The following is a 22,831-nucleotide window of genomic DNA, read 5'->3' on the forward strand; positions in this document are numbered from 1 at the left end:
CTACAATTGTTTGTGAAGATCAAATTTTGTATAAATTTAGTGATATATTGACTTTTAAAATATATATATATATATATATATATATATTTCTATATATAATTTCTTCAAGGTCAAATTAATAAGATATATAAAGTGTATTGATCAATATTTTTTATTTTTTTATTCACATGGTTTGAAAAAAAAAGTTTAAAGATGGAATAAATTAATAAATAATGTATGCATATAATTTGTAGAATATAATATTAATGAAAAAGCATCCAAATTATTTTCTATAATATATTGAGTTTTTGTGTCCAAATATATCATTATAAATAATAAGAACTTGATTTCTTTTATAACATGACCAATCTGTAGCAAAAATCAAATTCATGTAAAATATGATATTATGTTATTATTTACATGATATTTTTATTAATAATCATTTTCAATGTCTATATTTAAAAAACTTCATTCAGAATAAAAATTTTAATCAATTTTTTTATTATCTTAAATTTCTACATAAAAGCACCAATTTGTGAGAAGATTGTGTTTTAATTAATTCTTAGATTATATCTACTACATGTTTTGAGTTAATTAATATACTTTGTTCGTCGATTATTGCAGTCTAGTAAATTGGAACTTGTCATAGATTGTACTAACCTTTGACAATAGTGTTGTGCTAAATATTTGATCTCTTCTATGCGTTTCATAAATGACCGTAGTTCAATTTCAATACTACTTTTACATTTGTGCCCAATTAAATGCTGATTATTCCGTAAGTTAAATATCTGTCATATGACTGACTGATATTCAATATAATCCAACATTTGCACACTATTTCCAGCCACAAACCCTCACACTTACCTTCCAAACTAACAAAATTTATTTGCATCACAGAAATTAATGAAACTCTATCATTCATCGTTGATAAAAACATGTTTCGGTTCAATAATGTTTCTCAACACACTTGTCAAAGGCAAGTATTGCGACAATCATAGAGATGGTAATAAGATCTAAATACATAATTCAATATCCAACGTTATCATCATGCTTCAGGAGCTCACACTTCAAATCTTAAAGATGATTTGTAACAGGACAATGAGAATAATAGAGTACTAAAAAGTCAGGCATCAGTCAAACAAAAAAAAGAAATAAAGAAATAAATAAAATAAAAAGCAGGAAACTAAAAAAGGAAAAAGGAAAGAAAAACAAATCAAAATGGTGAAAGAAAAGAATGTGATACAAACAAACAAACCAAAAAAATCAATCTCATTTGCTGACTTCTATAATTTACACAGATGGCTAACTTTGACAAATAGGGTCGTCTCTCCAACTTTCATGACACGCATCCATCCCGGATTTTCAAACCTGTTCAGAATGGCTGTCAAAAGAAGCCAATTTAGGACCATATAGGTAAAAAAAACGATTTCCATGTAACCATTCTTTTTCCCTCAAAAATATACTATGCACAGTATAGTACAAGAACACCTGATCTATGTCACGTCTAACAAAGAATGAACATAAGCTCTCAAAGCTTTTCAACCACCATGATTGAAACCTTATTCTCCTAGTCGCGTAATCCACTACTTCCAAAAACACCATCAATTAAAAGAGAGTTCACAGAGTAAGGCCTTGAGCAGGGGGGACCTTTGTTGAACGTTCTGTTGAATGCAGAGGAGCATAATTGTCGTAGCTAAGATTGGGATATTGGGAACCAGAGTAATCTGTGGCTGAGAGTGGGGCAAGAGTAGCTCGATCTGAACCCGGATAAAGAGATGGCGCTCCACGAACTTCTTCCACGCGGCCGCTGTTATGATCAGTTTCCATAGTGTGGGCCTTCTCGATGGTCTTCTGACTTACCTCTGCAGCAACCTTCTGGACTCTTGAAAACGCTCCTGTAACCCAACTTGCACCTGGAGGAAGGTGGCTCGCAAGTTATACTTGGATTCCCTCACATTCTAAAACTGTTTGGAACAGTAAACTCGAACAAGTGATTGACGCGACGAGGATATACATGACAAACAATAAGCATGAATTGTAAGCACAACGACAACGATGTGAAGCACATCGCTACTTCATCAAATGAGCACCAAAAGAAGCAGTCAAATAACAATAAATTGAGATCTGAAAAACACATCATGGAATCAATAGACACCTGTTAATATGTATCGGTTCTTCATGAGAGCAGACCCTGCAGTTTTAACGTTCTCTTCAGCAACAGCCAGGGCAGCCCGGGTCTTCTGTGAAACTTGATACTTCTCATCAACAGCCTTCATCTGTTTATTTACAACAGCAGTCCCTGTGCTCAACTTCTCACTAATCCCAATATTCTTGTCAAAGTTTACCACCGAAGACTTGGCACTCGCTGAAAGATCGTGCTTCGCATCAAACTCCTTAGCTTTAGAGACGGCATCTTTCCCAAGAATAAAGCCTTTCGCCAGCATGGTAGAAATAACATCAACCGCTTGGTTTGGAGTATGTGAGCTTGGTCCAGCAAAGCCCTAAACAAGATCAGGAAAGAACAATGAGCAAAACGATAAACCTTGACTAAAACATTCATTTCGGAAGAGGTTATCATGGACGGAGATCGTAAACCAGTACCCCATCATTTCCAAATGCTTTATCTCTTGGAATGGAGTTGATGCTTGGAGATAATTCATCTTCCAGCGGTGTAATATTGACTGCTCTGTCGACAACAGTGGCTCCCTGCAAAACCACCATAAGATTTAGTGTTGTTCACTCATAGCAAGGAGTCCTCGTGAATGTAATTCTGGACGAATTTGCTATTACAATAACCACTTAATACAGAAAATACTGAGCATCAAGAACCCTGAGAGATGCATGCAGTAACATGAAGCGAGAGAAGAGAGATGCTAAACAAATCAATAAGAACCGATATACAGGTGGGAAAAATCCTCGCACCGAAAGAAGAAGAGCAGTGTCTAGAGCTTGAGCCTCCTTGAACGTCACAAGGGCAATCTGGGTGTCACCATCCCTGAACAAGAGAAAATAGGCATTCATCGACCAGGCCTAAGCCTAAATTTTACGTTGCACGTCACTAACAACTGTGTCAAGGTATCAATGCTTCCATTCTGTAAATTGCAAACGAAAAATCTCACGCGAATGTGGGCCGTCGCTCAGTGCGCACCTGTGAAGCTCAATATTCTCAATCTCTCCAGAAAATGAGAAAAAGTCATGAATATCGTGTGCAGTAGCTTTCACTGAGACATTGGTCACCCGTACGGTGTTCGTCTGCAAACACCAACGATGCAGCAGGATCAGATCAGGTTTTACCCGGCATATCTAGGTCAGACAACGAATGGAACACTAATTACTGTTTTGGGGGGACACTTATTCACAGCAAGATCTTCACCCCGCGAAAGGGAGGCGAAACAAGAGGAAAGAGAGAAGATCACAAGGGAGACCCAACAATCCGCACACCACAACACCATCATAATACCGTCATTGCTGAAGCGAGATCCGGAATCTCTTTCCTTCTCGATTGATGAAACCCTAGTCGAAATAGACCAATCAAACCACGAAACTGTCGCCGATTCCTAGTCTTGGAGCGGAAGATGAGAAATGATTATGAGCAGAAGAGTAACAAAATGACGACTACGTGGGGCAAGCAATCAAATGCGGGGAAGCGGAATCGTAAAGCAAAGTGTGTCGTCGCGTGTGCATCGAGAGAGAAAGAGAAAGAAAGAGCAATGGGGTAACGCTCCAGCGATGTTGCTCAGGGCAAAAGTAGAGACCTCCTTCGCGATGGATGGATGGATGAACTGATGACTCGTGGATGAATTAGTGAATGAATGAATAAAGTCACTGAATTCATTCGTCTATTCTGGATGGATGTACTCTGTTCGTTGCAAGCCCTGACCCTACCTAGTTGCCTCATTTTGTTTCTTTTCATATACTCTTAGTATCATGAAAAATGCGTGGATCTTTTATTTTTATTTATTTAATGCTAATTTTTCAGTTTTTTAGTGTTAGATATTCAATTTCTTTTTTTTCTTTATATATATATATATATCTATGTGGAAATTCCATTAAACTAGATCTCAAATATACTAAATGTTTTTTTGTACGTTTGGTTACATGACATGATTTTGATGCATGATTGTGTGGTTCAGGTTGCACTTCTGAGATTGGGGATTTATATGTATATTTATATTAAATAAATCTAATACTTATATTTATAATAGTACTTTTAATTTTATTACTGGATTAATTTTCATGATCAATTATTATTATATTATTTTGAATTCATTTATCTAAAACTTAAATTAATGGAATTTTGAGGTTAATCCTAAAATGGAGAGGCAAATTTTATTCATGTATTCTAATGTATATAAAATTCAATTAATTAATTTAATCAAAGATGATTATTATGCTCAGTGAAGATTATGTATACTTGTTTTTTAATCATAAATAGCCTTAAATGTATTTTGCTAAAAGAATTCTCTGAACAATTTTTTTTAAAAATTTCCCTTTAATCTTCATATTCTAATTCACACCTAATAAACTTAAAAGCTTCTTAGTTTTATGATTCTTTTTATATCTAATTAATAAGATAAAATAATTTAAATAAATTATTTGAATATTGTATGTTTTTAAAAGTTAATAGAAGTATCATAATAAATAAGTTATTTTTAAATTATTTTATTTAATCAAGAAGAATTTTAAATTATTTTATTTAATCAAGAAGAATTACGTTGGGTAGGAGAAGATCTTTTTGTGTATAAATAAGCAAAGGAATTAAAGTAAGAAGATACACAAAAAGATCTTCTCCTACCCAACGTAAGTTTAACAAGCAAAATACAAGAGAGATGACTAATAACCTCAAAGAGCCTAGAGACATACACAATTGGTTACAACAATATACCACAACGATGGAAGACTATATTAAAAAAAAAAACTTTATAAGAGATATTATAACATTATGAGAAACTTATGCAAGTAGTTCAAAGTTCACAACTCAAGTCCTAAGCACCTCAAATATGGCAACTAAGTGTGGATATAGAAGAAAGTTATGCCTAAATTTCACAAAAAAATCTATTTGAATCATCTATTTCAATCTAAATAATTGTAAGAAGGCATGGATAGAATGATTGTATTATTTGCATATAAAGATATATAATTAGAGTTGTTTTTGAGAAGCCTCTAGAATTGAGGTTAGAATATTGGTTCATATGAGATCCACCATAGAATCTTCTAGAAAGGCTTAGACTGGTTATCATGGTAGAACCTACTTTTAAAATCTTCTAGAAGGGTGGCTATTTTGGTAGGACCTACTATTATGGATATTTTAAAAAGTTTTGAGATAGTTGAATAAAATATAAATAGCACTAACTGAGATAATTTGAGGCATTCAGTTAGAGATGGCTTCAAACTCTTTCTCTCAATAAAGTTTGGTTTTCTTGTTCCATTCTATTTAATTTTGTTTGGTTTTGTTTCGTTCTATTCTTTTTTACTTAGTCTTGTCTTTCATCTTCCATTTTATTTAGTTACTTTCAATTTTGTTCTAATCTGCTTAGTATTATGTTTTGTTGAGATCTTTGTTGTTATGGATTTCATGAGATTTTAGAACTTAGAATTTTTGGTCTTATCAAAGGCCACCATTTAGTTAGAAGTCAATTATTGTGATCACATTGGATACTATTTTGAAGCTACAATAAGCTACTTTAAGAAGTCAAATATAAAGAAAGAAGGCATTACAATAGCAAAGTTCAATAAGGAAATTGTAGCATAGGAGATATAGTAGAACAATGTCAAATAGAGACTCAAATACAACACCTCCTAAGCCAGATCACTACTCTGCAAGGAGAAATAGAAGCACCTAAGTTAAAAAAGTTGACATCTGCTAGGCTGAAATTGAGCAAGTCTGATATATATTCAAGGACCTTAAGGTAAGAAGATGTATGCCAATGACTCTTCAGCAAGAAGTGGTATTTTGGGATCTACAAATATTTGAGGAGGCAATAAGGATTGTAGAAAGGATCAATGCTATAGATTTATGAAATTGTGGAGTACAACCTATAGAGCAAAGTCCTATATTACTAGTCAATACTATGGCACAATAACTAATGTCGATGGAAATTGATGTTCTACAAAGACCATTGATATGACAAAGACAAAAATTATTGGCAAAAAAAAATATGTTTTTATAGTCGAGAGCTAGACCATCACATCAAAGATTGTCCAAAAAGTCAAAATTCAAGCACCAAAAAATCATAGAGGATTTAAAATCTCAAGCGCTACCAAGTTAATAAAGAAGTAGAGTAGAAAAATAGGGCTCTCAATAAAGGTACTAAGGGCTAGTACTGTAGATAATTGTTGTTTCTCAAAGACAAACAACATCGCCTCATACAACTATTAAAAGGATCAATTGGTGTGTCTAATAGATCAACTAAGAAGACAACCATGTTGAGTGCTTGTGGATTATGGCTCTATAAAAAATTATATCTCGACAACAATTTTCAACCAATTTGGGTCATTAAAAAAAGAGTATACATTTAGTAGATGATTGAAAGAACGTATTGAGCGAGACAAATGAAGAAGAAATCCCAAAGCTAAGTGACACCTATGCCATGAAGGAGAATTTTAGAGTAAGAAAGCTTAGATATGATATTATCTTTAATATACTATGGCTAGAGGTAGAAAATAAATATGTCAATTGGCTAGCAAGGATAATTTTTTTCAAAGATGGAAGATACATAGTCACTTTTTGTACTCTTATGTTAAAAAGGATAGCAAAATGATCTGCGACTAAGAATTTATTCATATAAATGACTTTTATGAAGAAGCAAATACAACATAAGCAATCAAAATATGTAGAGGTTCCAAATCTTGCTTCAATGGTGGGAAAGACAACCAAATGAGCAGAAGGGATAAAAATTCATATGTAAATATTAGAATGTCTTCCTAATTACCTTAATCAATGGCGTACTACCTGATTGAGGTGCCTCCTTCTTTATGGAACTAGTGTCGGGGATCAAATTGGCTAGTTGGCCAATTTATTAATTAATATTGAATAAACTTAAAGAAATATAAAAGTAATTAGATGAGTTTTTGAAAAATGGCCTCATTTGTCAAGAACAAGGATACGATAAAGACAAATAAATAAGTGAGATTTCTCTCAAAGAAAGATGACAAAATAGAAATAACTTGATATATATATTAAGAAAGAAACTAGAATGGCTATTGCCAAAAAGCTAAGAAAACTAGAGACCCTTAAATTTAGATTGGAAGCAAGAAAGGAGTTGACAAGAGTGAAAAAGGCTTCACTCTTGTCTCTATATATATTATCTAACTAAGAGCTATGTCGCGACATTCTATAGGACCTCCAATATGTGTTGACTTTGTAGGATACATGCTTTGACTTACAAGGCAAGTTTTTCTACGTGTGGGCCACATAGTTAGCTTGGTCTTCAAGCTAACAACATGTGTGGTACATGGTCAACTTATTGACCACGTTTCTAATCCAAAAAGTCAATTAAAGACACCTATAAAGTCAAAGCAGTGTCTATAAAGCTCCTAAGAAGCTTCCATAGCAAATACTATAGAATTAATTCACTTTTACCTATTTTTACTTATTTCTACCTATTTATACATGTAATTATTGGCTTACATGTGTGTGTCCATGACATTATCCCCCCTTCTAGGGACGAGTTCCACGAAGAGTGGTAATCATAAGTTGAGAAAATCTATAATGCGATGAATTGTATTCACTACATACTGTGATCTTTCTTCACTTCAAAGATGATTGATAGCGCCTCTCAAACATCGATAGTATCCCATATCAGGGTGAAAAGATCACCTAGTTATTTAATCATTGTTGAGGCCTTCATAACTTCCTTCAAATAAAACATTTGGAACACCATCAGGAGTTGTTCCTACCTCTAGTAAAATCACCAAACATCGAGAGTCTCTTTCAAGGTCATGATACCAAACACGTTGTATCTCGCCATCTATTCAAGGAAAAATATGTCGTTCTTGAAGATCTTCATCTCAATTACATCATCTTAAAGGTTGTGACAATCGTAATGTCTCGTATGGCAGGTCAACAAATGAAGGCTCTTGAGTCGAATCCGCTGGTTGTTGGTTAACTATCTCCTGAGCATCACAACTACAAAGAAGCTACAAACAAGGATTGAAAGTAGAACGTTATCTTGTCTAGATCTTGTTTCTTTTATAAGAAAGATTTTCATCTTGATTTTGATGGATGTCATGGATGAAAAGCCTCCATCACCTTTGCTCCATTTGTAAAAAATTTTAGTGGCTCCCATGTGCGTTCACTAATATCATATCCGATGTCATGTTGTAATGTGACTAGATGGTGAAAGATGATAATATGGATCTTATTATAGAAGAGCCAAGTTAAAAGAAAAGGTAGAAAAATATAAATAAAAGATAGGAAGGTAGTAAAACTTTTAGTAGTAATGCTGCCCTTTTAGAAAAAATAACTTCTACTTACTTTGTAGGGCCAAAAATAAGGCAAAATAAGGTAGATTAAAAAAATAAATGATATAGACATCTTTAGGAGAAAGTAAAGAGTAAATTCTAATAAAAATTACTTAAAAAAACTAGATGTTGATACCCAAAGAAGGCCGGTTATGAACTAGGGTCGAAATCAGACCTTGAGGCACAAAATCAAATCTCGATGATGACTCCAAGATTCTATGGCAAAACAAAGATTATGATTTGATAGAAGATTGGATAAAGTATTTATAAAAATTAATTTTGGGTGATTTGGAGTTGTTATGACTTTGTAAGAGCTTTGCAAAGTCAAGGTTTGTTTCAGATGTCTTGGATTTTATGAAACAGAATAGGGATTACATTTTGGGTGATTTCAAGAGTTTTGTAATAGATCTATATGTGAAAATTTGTGGGTTTATGGTTATAGTTGCGTTTAATATGTATTGTGAATTTGAGCTCGATCTAATGGTTGAATTGAAGAATATTGAGATTTAATTGGATCAAGGTCTCAGAAAGTAGAATTTTAGGTCTACTGGGAGTTTTTAAGATTTCTCGCAATCTTCTAGTTTGATTGGAGTGAAACTTATGTAAGAGGATATAATACTTGATTTTCTATGTATATGAGAATTTTGAAATCAATCGAACGGTGCAAAAGAGAGATATTGGCTCTGGAAGATTGGCATCAAGATTGGAGAAGGAAGCTAGCTAATATCCGAGCACATTTTTGAGGTTATCGTCAATTTGGTAACTCCGATCCTTTTCAATTTTTTTGTGCTTGTTTTAGAATTATTTTTTTAGAAGTGTGCAAAATTTGAGTTAAGATCAACGGTTTATTCATTAGTTATTGAGGTTTAAATCTGTTATAGGAATTACTAGGATTTGGTTTAGGATTTTGTTAGTGTTTGGTTTAGGGTTTAAGGTTTGGATTAGGGTTTGATTTAGGGTTTAGGATTTGGATTAGGATTTGATTTAGGATTTAGGATTTAGATTAGGATTTGATTAGGGCTTAATTTAGTGTTTAAGGTTTACTTAGAATTTGGTTTAGGATTTAGGATTTGGATTAGGATTTGGTTTAGGGTTTAAGATTTGGATTAGGATTTGGTTAGGATTTGATTTAGAATTTAGGGTTTGATTTAGGATTTGGTTAGGATTTGGTTTAGAATTTGGTTGGGATTTGGTTTAAGGTTTGTTTAGGGTTTGATTTAGGATTTAGGATTTTATTAGGATTTAAGATTCAATTAGTTTTGGCCTAAAGTTTGAATGAAGTTCAATAGGATTTTTACTAGAATTAAATTAATATTGAATTGAGATGTATTTGAGTGATATTTGTGATTCTTTTAATATTTATTTAAAAATTCTTATTATTTGTTTGAATTTTCTTTGAAGTTTTTTTGAATTTGATTAAGCTTGCTTAGCTTTATTATGGTCTAATTAGAGTATTTTTAGTATTCTATTAGAATTAGGATTTTGTTATTGCAATTTCCATTCTTCTTTACACAGTCATGTACCCAGAGTATTCTCAAGCAAGACTTCACGTATTACGACACCGCGCCAATGGACAAGATATTCCAATTTATTTCAACACCGCCTTGAATCTAAGACTTCTTTCACTTCAAACTCTTCATTATTGTCCACTTCTAGAGGAAGAGATGGAGCTTGTCTTCTTTTTGGTATATCCACTATCTTGTATGGTTCAAGAAGAGACATGTGGAATACTTGATGGATTTTCATTGACTTTGGTAGATGTAAACGATATGCAAGTAGATTGATTTGAGCAGAAATAGAAAATGGTCCAAGCCTTCGATAGTCTAACTTGTCACAAAGATGAGTAGTCTTGATATTGTAATGAAGTAACCATACCTTATCACCCATGTGGAATGGTGGTTGTTCCTTTCGATAGACATCCGCATTGACCTTTTGTTGTTCTTGAGCTTCTTTTAACTGTACCTTCATCGTTGCATGTAGTTTTGACAAATGAATTACCAAATCTTTTGCAGCAAGATTATCAACTTTTGAAAAGTCAAAAGTATCAAGTCGTGGATGATAACCATAATTAGCAAAGAAAATTTTTTATTTTGTAGAAGAATGTACCGTGTTATTGTAAGTAAACTCTGCCAATGGCAAAAGAGTTGTCTAATCATCTTGTTGGTAGTTAATGGTATATCTTAAATACTATTCCAAAACTTAATTAACACGCTCCATTTGTCCATCAATTTGAGGATGGAATGCCAAAGATAGTTTTATATCCACTTTTAGAATCTTGAAAAGAGTTCGCCAAAATCTTGATACAAATTGAGTTCCCCTATCTGATATAATATCCTTGGATAATCCATGATATCGATAGATATTATCAAGAAAGAGCTTAGCTATTTCTTCACTTGTGATAGATTTTGTACGTGGTACAAAATGTACCATCTTGGTAAAACAATCTACTATCACGAATATAGAGTCATAAGAACCTGAGATTGGAAGATCTATGATGAAATACATAGAAATAAAAGACCATGGTTGTTTTGGAATGGGTAATGGTTGAAGAAGTCCGTAAGGTTGATGACAAGGAGTTTTTGATCTTGAGCAAACATCACAAGATTGTACAAAATCTTTGACTGTTTTCCATATTTATGGCCACCAAAAGTCCCTGGATGTTAGTTCCAAAGTTTTATTGTATCCAAAATGTCCTGCTGCTAGAAAGTCATGACGAGCTTAAAGAATACGTAATTGAGCTTCACCTTCTCGAACATGTAGGCGTCCTTCAAAATATAGTAGATTGTTCTTGAATTCAAACTTGGAAATATCATGAGACTTTGAAGGATTTCCTTTAATATCACGAATAAGAGGATCAGAAGACATACTTGACTGAATTTACTTAATGAAAGTTGAATCAACAATTAGTGTTGATTTCATTGCTTGAAGATGAAGATTCTTTGGCTTCAAGAGAATTGTTTGTTGTTGATCAAAGGCATCATCTCCTTCCTTTGGTACAAGATAAGATTGTCTAGAGAGTGTATCTGATAAACCTTGTTGTTTTCCTAGTCGATAAGTGATCTTGGATTCAAATCTTGACAAAGACATATTCCAACAGGCTTGGCGACATTTTAAAATACATGTTGACATAAAATATTCAAGGTTTTTGTGATCCGTATATATGGTGACTGGGCTAGAAGCACCTTCTAGATAATACTGCCATTCTTGAAATGAATCCACGATTGCAAGAAGTTCTTTATCGTGAATCTTATAGTTGATCTTGGCTGTTGAAATTTTTTTGGAATGAAAAGCTATTGGATGAAGTTTATCATTTGTTCCCATTTGTGACAATATGACACCCAAAGCAAAGTCTAATGCATTTGTTTCCATAAAAAATGGCTTAGAAAATCGACGCGATATGAGATTGATGCAGAAACAAAGGTTGCCTTCAAAGCTTCAAATGTTACTTCTGCTTCTTGATTCTATTGAAATTTTTCTTTGCAAGTCAAACATGTAAGTGGAGATGCAACTTGAGAGAATTCTTTGATGAAGATTCGATAGTAAGTGGCAAATCCCAAAAAGCATTGGACATCTCTTACCGTTTTTGGGATCTTCCAATCCATAATAATTTGAACTTTCTTAGGATCCATCATAAGTCCATCATTTGAAATGACATAAGGTGATCTTTCTTTTGCAGCATGTAAGAAAGCACTTACATCTACAAATATAGGCTTAATTATACTAGACTTATGAATTTTTACTTGATTAATTACACTCTTAGTTATACTTTCAAAAAAGTCAAGACTATGAGAAGTCCAATCTATTTTAGGATTATATTTCTCTAGCCATGATAAACCTAAAATGATTGGATTAGAAGGAGATCTAATGATATTAAATATTATAAAACTACTATGACCATTAGTTGTTATTTTTATAGGAAGGATTTCATGAGTAACATCTCTTGAAGACAATGGACGACCATCTATAACTTCTACATGAATAGGTTTAGTTTTCTTTACTAAAAATATGCTATGTCTTTTAGCAAATTTTTCATCTAAGAAACATGCTAAGGCTCGTGAATCTAGCAAGGCAGAGGCTTTGAGATATTTAGATCATAGAATAATATTTATCATAAAATATGGAGAGGGTTCTGAGGAGAGGATAGGAACTTTACTAGGCATTGTACAGGGTTCCAGCCGTACGGTTCCTATTGTAGCTGGGCAAATTCGTTTTTTGACATGCTATCTCCTTTGATTGCCATACTTCTCATTTTATGGTTGCGTCATTTTTTTGGATAATGTTGAGCAGTGTGCTTAGATTCTCCACAATATAAGTACAAACCTTCTTGATGATAATAAGTCTTTTCTTGCTCAATAAGAGGTTTGAAATGTACTGCATCAATTTGCATATCCTCTAATTCCGAATGTATGTGTTGAAGAGATGTTAGTGTTGCTATTGAATTGTAGTTACGTTGAGGTCCACTTATACAGTTCCTAGATCGAAATTCAAAAAGGTGATTGTCACACTTCACAACAAAGTCAATTGCTTGACTCAATGTTTGAGGATCAGGTAAGTTGAGCATTAATTTTTTTACCTCATATTTTAATCCGTAGAGAAATTGGCTAATGAATGCAGCATCATCCCACTTGATATCAGTTGTAAGTTGTCAAAATTGTGAAGTATACAATATTACTGATCGATTTCCTTATCGTAAAATATGGATCTTATTAGTTGCAACATGAATTGTATCATGTTCTCCATATATGGATCAAAACTCCGCTAGAAAAGCCTCTAGATTATCCAATATTGGATCTCGTCGTTCAAAAAAAGATGAAAACCATGATAATGCTGAACTTGAAAGAAGCGTACCAATGAATCTAACTTGCGATCCTAGAGTTGGATAGCTTTTGGGATGATGTTCAATCACAAATTGTACTTGATTGATAAATCTTCTAAACTTTGATCTGGTGCCATCAAACTTCTCAGGTAGGGCAATTCTTGGTTCTCTAACACTGAAAGGGCATTCCACCATAGGAGAAGGAATATAATTTCGTGTAGATGTTGAAGCAGCTCCGATCATTTCTATATCTTCACTTCTTACCAATCTTGTTGCTCTTTGTAGTGGTAAATTGAGTTGATGCATCTCAAGTATTAATCCTCAATTGCTCTTGCATTTGTGCCATTGCACTTTTCATTTCAGCAAGTTCTGCCATGATAACACTTAAAAAAGAGAAGATGTCTAATATCACTCAAGACAAATAGAAGGGAGGACTTGAGACAAAGAAAATACTAAGGACAATATCAATTTAGAAGAGGGTAATCCACAACTTCTAATATGCTTATGTCTTATCAAGAAAAAGGAGTAATCCACTCTTAATCAAGATTAGACAAAGCTCTGATATTGTAAGTGTATTCTTGTCAATCTGTCAAGGATAAGAACACGATAAAGACAAATAAATGAGTGGAAATTCTTTCAAAGAAAGATAAAAAAATAGAAATAACTTGATATATATATTAAGAAAGAAATTGGAATGGCTATTGCTAAAAAGCCAAGAAAACTAGAGACCCTTAAAATTAGATTGGAAGTAAGAAACGAGTTGACAAGAGTGAAGAAGGCTTCACTCTTGTCTCTATATATACTATCTAACTAAAGACTACGTGGCGATGTTCTATACGATCTCCAATATGTGTTGACTTTGTAGGACACATGCCTTGACTTACAAGGCAAGTTTTTCTACGTGTGGGCCACATAATTAGCTTAGTCTTGAAGTTAACAACATGTGTGGTACATGGCCAACTTATTGACCACGTTTCTAATCCAAAAAGTCAATTAAAGACACTTATAAAGTCAAAGCAGCGTCTATGAAGCTTTTAAGAAGCTTCAATAGCAAATACTATAGAATTAACTTACTTTTATCTACTTTTACTTACTTCTACTTATTTATACATGTAATTATTGGCTTCCATGTGTATGTCTATGACACCATTTGAAAAAATACGTTGTTATGATGTAACAAGACTAATAGGTGAAAGAGTGTAAAAATTATTATAATATAGGAGATCTTAGTTCAAAATATTAGAAAAAATTATCTTAGAAATATAGTTAATAGTCAAAAGGATAGTAAAACTAAAAAGTACCAATATTGCCTTTTACAAAATAGCCTTCTACTTACTTTGTTGGACTATGAATAAGGCAAAATAAAATAGATTAGAGAAATAAAGAATATGAGCATTTATAGGAAGAATTTAGAAGTTGATTTTAACAAAAATTAACTCAAAAGAGACAAAATTTGATATCCAAGGAAGGCCAGTTATGAACCAGGATTAATATCAGACCTCAAGGCACAAAACCGAGCACCTACGGCAACTCCAAGATTCTTTGGCAAATTGAAGAGTAGAATTTGAGAGCAAACTAGATAGGATTTTTGTGAGTATTATTTTTATATGATTTGGATTTGTAATGACTTTGTAAGAGTTGTACAAAGTCAAGTTTGTTTTCAAATGACTTGGATTTTGTGAAATAAAGTAGGGTTGACATGTTTGGCAATTTTAAGAATTTTGCAATAGATCTATAGGTGAAATTTTGTAGGTTAATGGTTATAGTTGTGCTTAATATGTGTTGTGAATTTGAGCTTGATCAAAGGATTGAATTGAGGGTTATTATGATTTTTAAGGATTATAGACTTAGAAATTAAGGTTTTGAGGACTAATCAGGATTTTAAAGATATCTTGTAATCTATCAATTGGATTGGAGTGAAAGTTGTGTATTTGAGTAGTAGACTTATTTTCCTTTACATGTGAGAATTTTGACATTGATTGAATGGTTTGATAAGAAGAGATTGACACTAGAAATTTAACATTCCAATTAGAGAAGAAGGTCGATCCACACCCAAGCTCATTTTTGTAATTATCATCCATTTGAAGTTAAGAATATTATCTTGCCCCTCAAAATTTTTAAACTCAATCCAACAGTTGGATTGGAAGAAATTCAGTGCTAATGTTCTGTATTTTTGAAGGAAATTGGTTATTGCTATTGGATATTGGTTTTTGCTACTAGATGTTGGTTTTTGCTATTGGATATTGGTAATTGCTACTAGATATTGGTTTTTGCTATTACATATTAGTTATTGCTATTGGATATTGATTATTGTTACTGGATATTGGTTTTTGCTATTGGATATTGATTATTGCTACTAGATATTGATTTTTGCTATTGGATATTGATTATTACTACTAAATATTTGTTATTGCTACTAGATATTGGTTATTGCTACTAGATATTGGTTTTTGCTACTAGATATTGGTTTTTGCTACTAGATATTAGTTTTTGCTATTAGATATTGGTTATTGCTATTAGATATTGGCTACTGTTACTAGTTATTGACTATTGCTACTGGATATTGATTACTGCTATTGGTTTTTGGTTATTATAATTGGTTATTAGCTACTGCTATTGGATATTGGTTATTCTTATTAGATATTAGTTATTGCTATTGGTTTTTGATTACCGCTACTAGTTATTGGCTACAGCTATTGGTTATTAGTCACTATTATTGATTGTTGGTTGTTGCCACTGGTTACTATTACCAAAGCCAATTACTAGTTATTTGTTGTTGCAATTTTTTTATTATCTTCCACAACCAGGTATCCAATACATTCTCAAGCTAAATACCATGTAATACAACAATGTTGCCATGGAGAATACTTGTATTCTGTGTGCTCAAAAAAATGGTATACTTTGACTTTGCTTCGATTATTAGGGCCTCAAGAAGCAGACTTTAAAGAATGCATATCCACTTTCACAAGTAAATGATCTTTTTGATGAACTACGAGGTGCAACCATCTTTAGCATATTAGATCTTTAGAGTGGTTATTGGTAGACTCCTATTACCAATGAGGGTATAGAAAAGATGGCATTTTTTATGTACTATAGACATTTTGAATGACTTGTTTTATTTTTTGGTCTTATCAATGCTCCAATTTCTTTCATAGATTACATAAACAAATTATTTTGGAACCTTATGGATAAGTATATAGTAGTTTTCATTGATGATATTCTTATATATAGTAAAATCTCTTAGGAGCATGAGTAACACCTACAAGAAGTGTTGCGTTGGCTAGAAGATAGTCATAATTATTGCAAGGAATTAAGATATGAACTTTGGAAGTTGAAAGTCACATTTTTAAAGCATGTAGTATCCTTCAAAGATATGTACATATAGCAGGATAAGATGAAAGTAGTGGAGGATTGGCCAACCTCCAAAGATGTTTCTAAAGTCTGCTCATTTTTAGACCTTGCTAGATATTATTACCATTTTGTTTGAAAATTTGTAAACATTATTGCTTCATTGATAGACTTATTGGAAAAGAATGCTCCATTTGAATGGAAATTGGAGTAGCAAAGCACTTTTGATAGGTTGAAAGAAGCATTGATTACTGCTATAGTATTACAACTATATATTCTAAATTTTTCTCGTATATTTGACATTGATGCTTTCAACTTTAATATTAGAGTGGTTTTTGAGTAAGACTTTAATTGGAGTCTTCAACTTATGGTATATAAATCATGGAAGCTTAAAAGGATAGAGTGCAATTAATCTACATGTGATTCAGAGCAATTAGTAATTATACATATTACAAAGATATGGCTACACTATTTGTTGGAAAAGCCAATGGTTGTTCGGACTGATCATTGACTCTTGCTACACAATTTGCATCTAAAAAATATGAAATTTTGACATCATCATTAGAAAAAATAGTTATATTTTTTTGACATTCAATTATTGTATAAGCAAGGATGATAATATATTATGCTAGACAACTTATTATAGAGACCAAACTTAAAGATCAAATTAAGACACAAGACAAAAGTCACTACTATTAGTAGTGTCAACTCAAACTTAATCAAAGAGGCAAAATATAAAGAATCTATGATTTGAGATGCTTATTTTAAGATAATTTGTAATTGGCTAAAGGTGGGTGATATATAGTATCAAGATTATAGTCTTAATAATGGCTTACTCTATTTCAAGAAGCAAATTTATGTACCTAATAATGCTATACTTTGAATGTGCATACTTCAAAAAAGACATGACATTCCAATATCTAGACACCTACGGCAAGAAAAGATTCTAAAAAGGATCTCAAGGACATAATTTTGGATAGGTTTGAATCATGATGTTCAAACTTTTGTGCACTTTAGTGAGTCATGCCAATGTAATAAGGCACACAACATAGCATCTCCTAGACTAATGCAGCTAATTTTACTATCTATTGTATGTTAAGAGCAAGTGATTATGGATTTTATTATGTATTTGTATCATGGATATATATAGGTATTTTAATAAATACCTATATGATTAAATAGAAGTAAATAAAAGTAAATAAAAATAGATTAATTCTATAATACTTTCTAAAGTAGCTTCTTAGAAGCTTCATAGATGCTACTTTGACTTTATATGTGTTTGTAATTGATTTATAGATTAAAAACTTGGTCAAAAAGTTAACCATGTATTAGTAACTTGTAGAACAAGCTAACATTGTGGCACACATGTAGAAAACTTGTCTTGCAAGTTAAGATACGTGTCTTCTAAAGTCAACATATTTTAGAGGTCATATAGGACATTGTTACGTAGCTTCTAGTTAAGAGTATATGTCGAGGCAAGAGTGAAGCCTTCTTGATTCTTTTCAATATCTTTCTAATTCTTAGACTTATTTAAAGACTTTCTAGTTTTCTTATTTTTGGCAATAGCCATTGTAATTCAATATTATATCATCTTTCAGTGACTTTTTAGTTCTTTTCAGTGACATAAGAGTGTATTGAGGATTTTTTTTCTTCAAGATTTATATCTTTGATAACTTTTAATAGACGCTTTATAATCACATTGCAATTGCTGTCTTTGTAGACCAATTTTTGAAGCAACTTTACTTAGCTACAATATACTTTAATATTGATGTTCTACTACTTACGCAAGTCTTCTTTCACTTTGTCTTTTGTCACCATGGATTATCTCATGACATCATTTTCAGATTAGGATCCATACTTTAGGAAGAATTTTTGGCAAGTTTTATTCAAGGTACTAGATACACAATTTATTATGTCTATTACCTTCTATTTTTAAAACATAAATAAATAAAGCATACAAATCAGATCCTAGAAGATATGCTACAAGAATTTGATACAATTCACCATAATGACTAGGATGAATATTTGACATCCTTAGAATTTACTTATAATGATATTATTCAAGCAAATATCTATCATTTGCCATTCTTATCTAATATTAATCAATATCTGATTATATCAACAATCCTTTGTTGTTCCAATGATACCAACAATTGAACAATGAATAAATTTATACAATGGCTTATAACAACCTTCTAAGATGTACAACACCATCTTTTTATTACATAAAATTGACAAAAGCAATATGCGGATAATTATTGGCAACACAAGACCTTCCAAAAGGGTGATCAGGTATTATTCTCCAATGCCAATCTTTTACTTGCTACATCAACTCAAGTCCATAAGCTAGTATCTCAATACTTTAGATCTTTCCGTATTTCCACAATAATTTTTAATGTTGCATATTGCCTTGAGCTTTTTCTACATATTTGGATCTACTTGATTTTCTATATTTTATAATTCAAGGAAATTCATATTGAACCAAGATACTTTTTGAACCAACACCAAGCACCATCACTACCATTGGTTGAGATTGATGACTAATATGACTATAAAATAGACAATATTTTGGAACATCACTACTTTTGCCATGGCAATAGATGTCTAGAATTTCAGTACAAAGTTCTCTAGAAAGGTTATCCTATCTATGATACAACGTGACAATCTACACAAAACCTCACTTATTATCAAGAAACCATTTGGAAATACTATTAGGAGCTAAACAAGGATGTTTCATATTATTAGAAGAAGATAAGCTGTAACAAGGCATGGATAGGATGGTTGTATTATTTGAACATAAAAATATGTAGTTGGAGTCATTTTTGAGAAGCTTCTAGAATTGAAGTTAGGATAGTGGTTTATATGGGACCTACTAGAGAATCTTCTAAAAAGACTTAGAGTAGTTATCATGGTAAGATCTATTATTAGGAATATTTTAAAAAGTTCTATAATAACTAAGTAAAGTATAAATAGGATTGACTCATGCCATTTAGAGCAGTTAATTAGGTATAGCTTCAAATTTTTTTTATAACAAGGTATAGATAAGATAATTATATAGTTGATAAATAAGAATAGATAGTTCGAACCATGGAAGTTTCTAGAATTGAAATTAGGTTACTAGATTATGTATAACCTATTATGGAATAATCTAAAAAGAATTTAAGATAGTTATTTAAGTGAGGTCCATCATCTAAGAACATTCTAGAAAGTTCGAGATGGTAGAACAAAGTAAAAATAGGACTAGCCAAGGTCTATTTGGCATCTAGTCAAGTATGGCTTCAGACCTTTTATCTTAGTTAAGTTTGGTTTTGTATTTTTCTATTTACTTCTATTCTGTTCTATTTCCATTTGCTAAGTTTTATCTTTTGTATCTTATTATGTTTAGTTCTATTCAATTTTAGTTCTGGTCCATTTTGTCTTATTTTGTGATTTAGTTTTAAGTTGTAGATTAGAAAGATCTTAGATTCTTGAAATAGACTTCTCTTATTTCATTGATATCAAAGTGAGTCTTAGACTGTTCTTTAGTAGTATGTCAATAGTTATCATCTAATTGAAGGTCAATTGTTATGCCCATATTAGGTATTGTATTGAGGCTACGACAAGCTACTTATAAAAAGTCAACCAAAAGGTAAGAAGGCATTACAATAGTAGAATCCAGTGGAAAATTATAGTATAGGAGACATGGCAGAGCAATCCCAGATGGAAGTTCAAATATATCATCTTTTAGGCTAGATAACTACTTTGCAAGGGCAAATAAAAGTCCTTTTGAGAAAGAAGTTGGCATCTATTAGGCTAAAATTAAATAAGCTTAGTACATATTTTGAGACTTTAAGGTAAGAAGGTATATAGCAATGGCTCTTCAATATGCAACAATACCTCTAATTATTTGAAAAAAATACCACTGAAGGAATTATGTATGCAATCAATTATTTGAGAGATGTGGCAAGAATTTGGTAGTAACATCAAGTTCAAATCTATGGAGTTTAAGGTGGATTTTGTGATTGGGAGGAGTTTGAGACCGAGTTTACGAATCAATTTTGGCCAATCAATATAGAAAAGATAGCACACAATCAATTGATAAAACTTATACAATCTAGGTTGGTATAATATTATGTCTTTCAATTGAAGTTCTTATATCTACAAATAATAATGTTTCAAAGGTAGAGATGATGGATCAATTTCTACAAGGTTTAAAACCTAGGTTCTAGGGAGAAGTGGAACTAAGAGATCCACAAACATTTGAAGATGCAATTAGGATTGTAGAAAAAGTCAATGCTATAGATTTTAGAATTTATAGAATACGACCTATAAAATGAAGTCTTATGCGGATATCTAATACTATGGCATGACAACCAATGCTAATGGAAATTGATGCCTTACAAGGATCATTGACACCACAAAGATGACAAATATTGGTACAAAAAGAATTATGTTTTTATTGCTAAGAATCAAGCCATTAGATCGAAGATTGTCAAAAACTTCAAAATTCAAGCACTAACACAATAAGGTGGATTTATAATCTCAAAATTCATGAAGTTAATAATGAGATAGAGTAGGAAAATAAGGTTGCTCAATAAAGGTACCAAGGGCCAGTACTTGGAATAACTACTATCTCTTAGACACAAATGACATAGCCTTTGATAACTATAAAAAGAGTCGATTGGTATATCTAACAAGACTACTAAGAAGACAATCATATTGAATGCTTTTGGATTGTGGTTCTACAAAAAATCACATCTTGATTAAAATTATAGACCAACTTTGTATTAAAATCAAAGAAGAAAGTATATACCTTGTAGATGATCAAGAGATCATATTAAGTGAGATATGTGAAGGAAAAAACTTGAGATTGTCTAATATATATGTCTTAAGAGAGAGGTTTAAGATAGAAAAACTAAGATATGATATTATCTTTGGTATACCATACCTAAAAATAAAAAATAAATAAGTTGATTGGATAACAACAACAATCTTCTTCAAAGATGGTAGAGACAAGATAATTCTTTGTACCTTTGTATTGAGTGAAGAAAAAAAATAATATGCAACTAAAGACTCACTTATAGAGATGACTTTTGTGAAGAAGAAAATACAACATAAGTAATTGATATATATGGTGGTTCCAAATCTTGCATCAATGGTAGAAAAGATAGTCAAAGATGTAGATTAGGCAAATCAATTCATATAAGAATTTTGAAATGTCTTTCCAACCAACCTACCTAGTGGCATGCATTTTAATTGAGGTGCCTTCTTTCAAATAGAACTATTCTCTTCAACCAAATCAATAAATCAATCAATTTATCACCTAGTATTAAATGAACTTAAAGAATTGTAGAAGACAATGGATGAACTCTTGGATAAGGATCCCATTGAAGAAAACACATCACTATAGAAAATACATGTACTCTTTGTATCCAAGAAGGATAGTAGACTTTGGCTTTCTATTGACTATTTAGGCCTTATTGAGTGAACTATTAAGAATGCATATCTACTTCTATGAATAGATAATCATCTTCAATTTTGAAATACAACCATCTTTAGCGAATTGGATCTTTGGAGTGGCTATTAGCACACACCTATTGCAAGAAAAGATATAGAAAAGACAACATTTTATATATACTATGGATATTTTAAATGGCTTGTTTTATCTTTCGGCCTCATCAATGCTCTAGTTTCTTTCATAGATCACATGAATAAATTATTTTGGAACCTTTTGGATAAGTATGTAATAGTCTTCATTGATGATATCCTTGTATATAGGAAAATGCCTATAAAGCATGAGCAACACCTATGAAAAGTGTTGTGCTAGCTATAAGATAGTTGCTTCTATTACAAGCAATTAAAATATAAATTTTGAAAGTCAAAAGTTATTTTTTAAGGCATGTGGTGTCCTTTGAAGGCATGTACATGGAATAGGATAAGATAAAAGTAGTGGAAGATTGATCAACCTCCAAAGATGCTTCTAAAGTTTGTTCATTTTTAGGCCTTATTGGATATTATTATCATTTTATTTAGTAATTTGCACACATTCTTCCTTCATTGATAAACTTATTGAAGAAAGATGCCTCATTTGAATGGAAATTGGAGCAAAAAAGTACCTTTGATAGGTTGAAGGAAGCACTCATTACTACTCTAATATTACAACCATATGATTCCAACCTTCATTGTACACTTGACATTGATGCTTCCTATTTAGCTATTAGAGTGGTCTTTTAACAAGATTTTGAT

At 31.9% G+C, this 22,831-nt stretch overlaps 1 protein-coding gene across 3 annotated transcripts; it reads right to left on the reverse strand.

Annotated features, from left to right (window-relative positions):
• Window positions 1–1,231: 1,231 nt before the first annotated feature.
• On the reverse strand, window positions 1,232–3,670 carry LOC112272925 (binding partner of ACD11 1). 3 transcript variants are annotated; one of them, XM_024501112.3, is made up of 7 exons: window positions 3,440–3,670; window positions 3,128–3,231; window positions 2,902–2,974; window positions 2,581–2,685; window positions 2,135–2,480; window positions 1,627–1,892; window positions 1,232–1,347 (listed from the first exon to the last, which is right to left on the reverse strand). In XM_024501112.3, exons 1-7 carry the CDS (start codon window positions 3,443–3,445, stop codon window positions 1,342–1,344), a joined length of 906 nt encoding a protein of 301 aa, XP_024356880.1. In that variant the 5' UTR covers window positions 3,446–3,670; the 3' UTR covers window positions 1,232–1,341. The 3 variants fall into 3 exon arrangements, with proteins under 3 accessions (XP_024356880.1, XP_024356879.1, XP_024356878.1); XM_024501111.3 differs by having other exon boundaries at window positions 1,232–1,360; XM_024501110.3 differs by lacking the exon at window positions 1,232–1,347 and having other exon boundaries at window positions 1,392–1,892.
• Between the last annotated feature and the right edge of the window lie 19,161 nt (window positions 3,671–22,831).

This window comes from Physcomitrium patens, chromosome 20 (genome assembly GCF_059467195.1).
Source record: "Physcomitrium patens ecotype Gransden chromosome 20, ASM5946719v1, whole genome shotgun sequence".
Lineage (NCBI taxonomy): Eukaryota > Viridiplantae > Streptophyta > Bryopsida > Funariales > Funariaceae > Physcomitrium > Physcomitrium patens.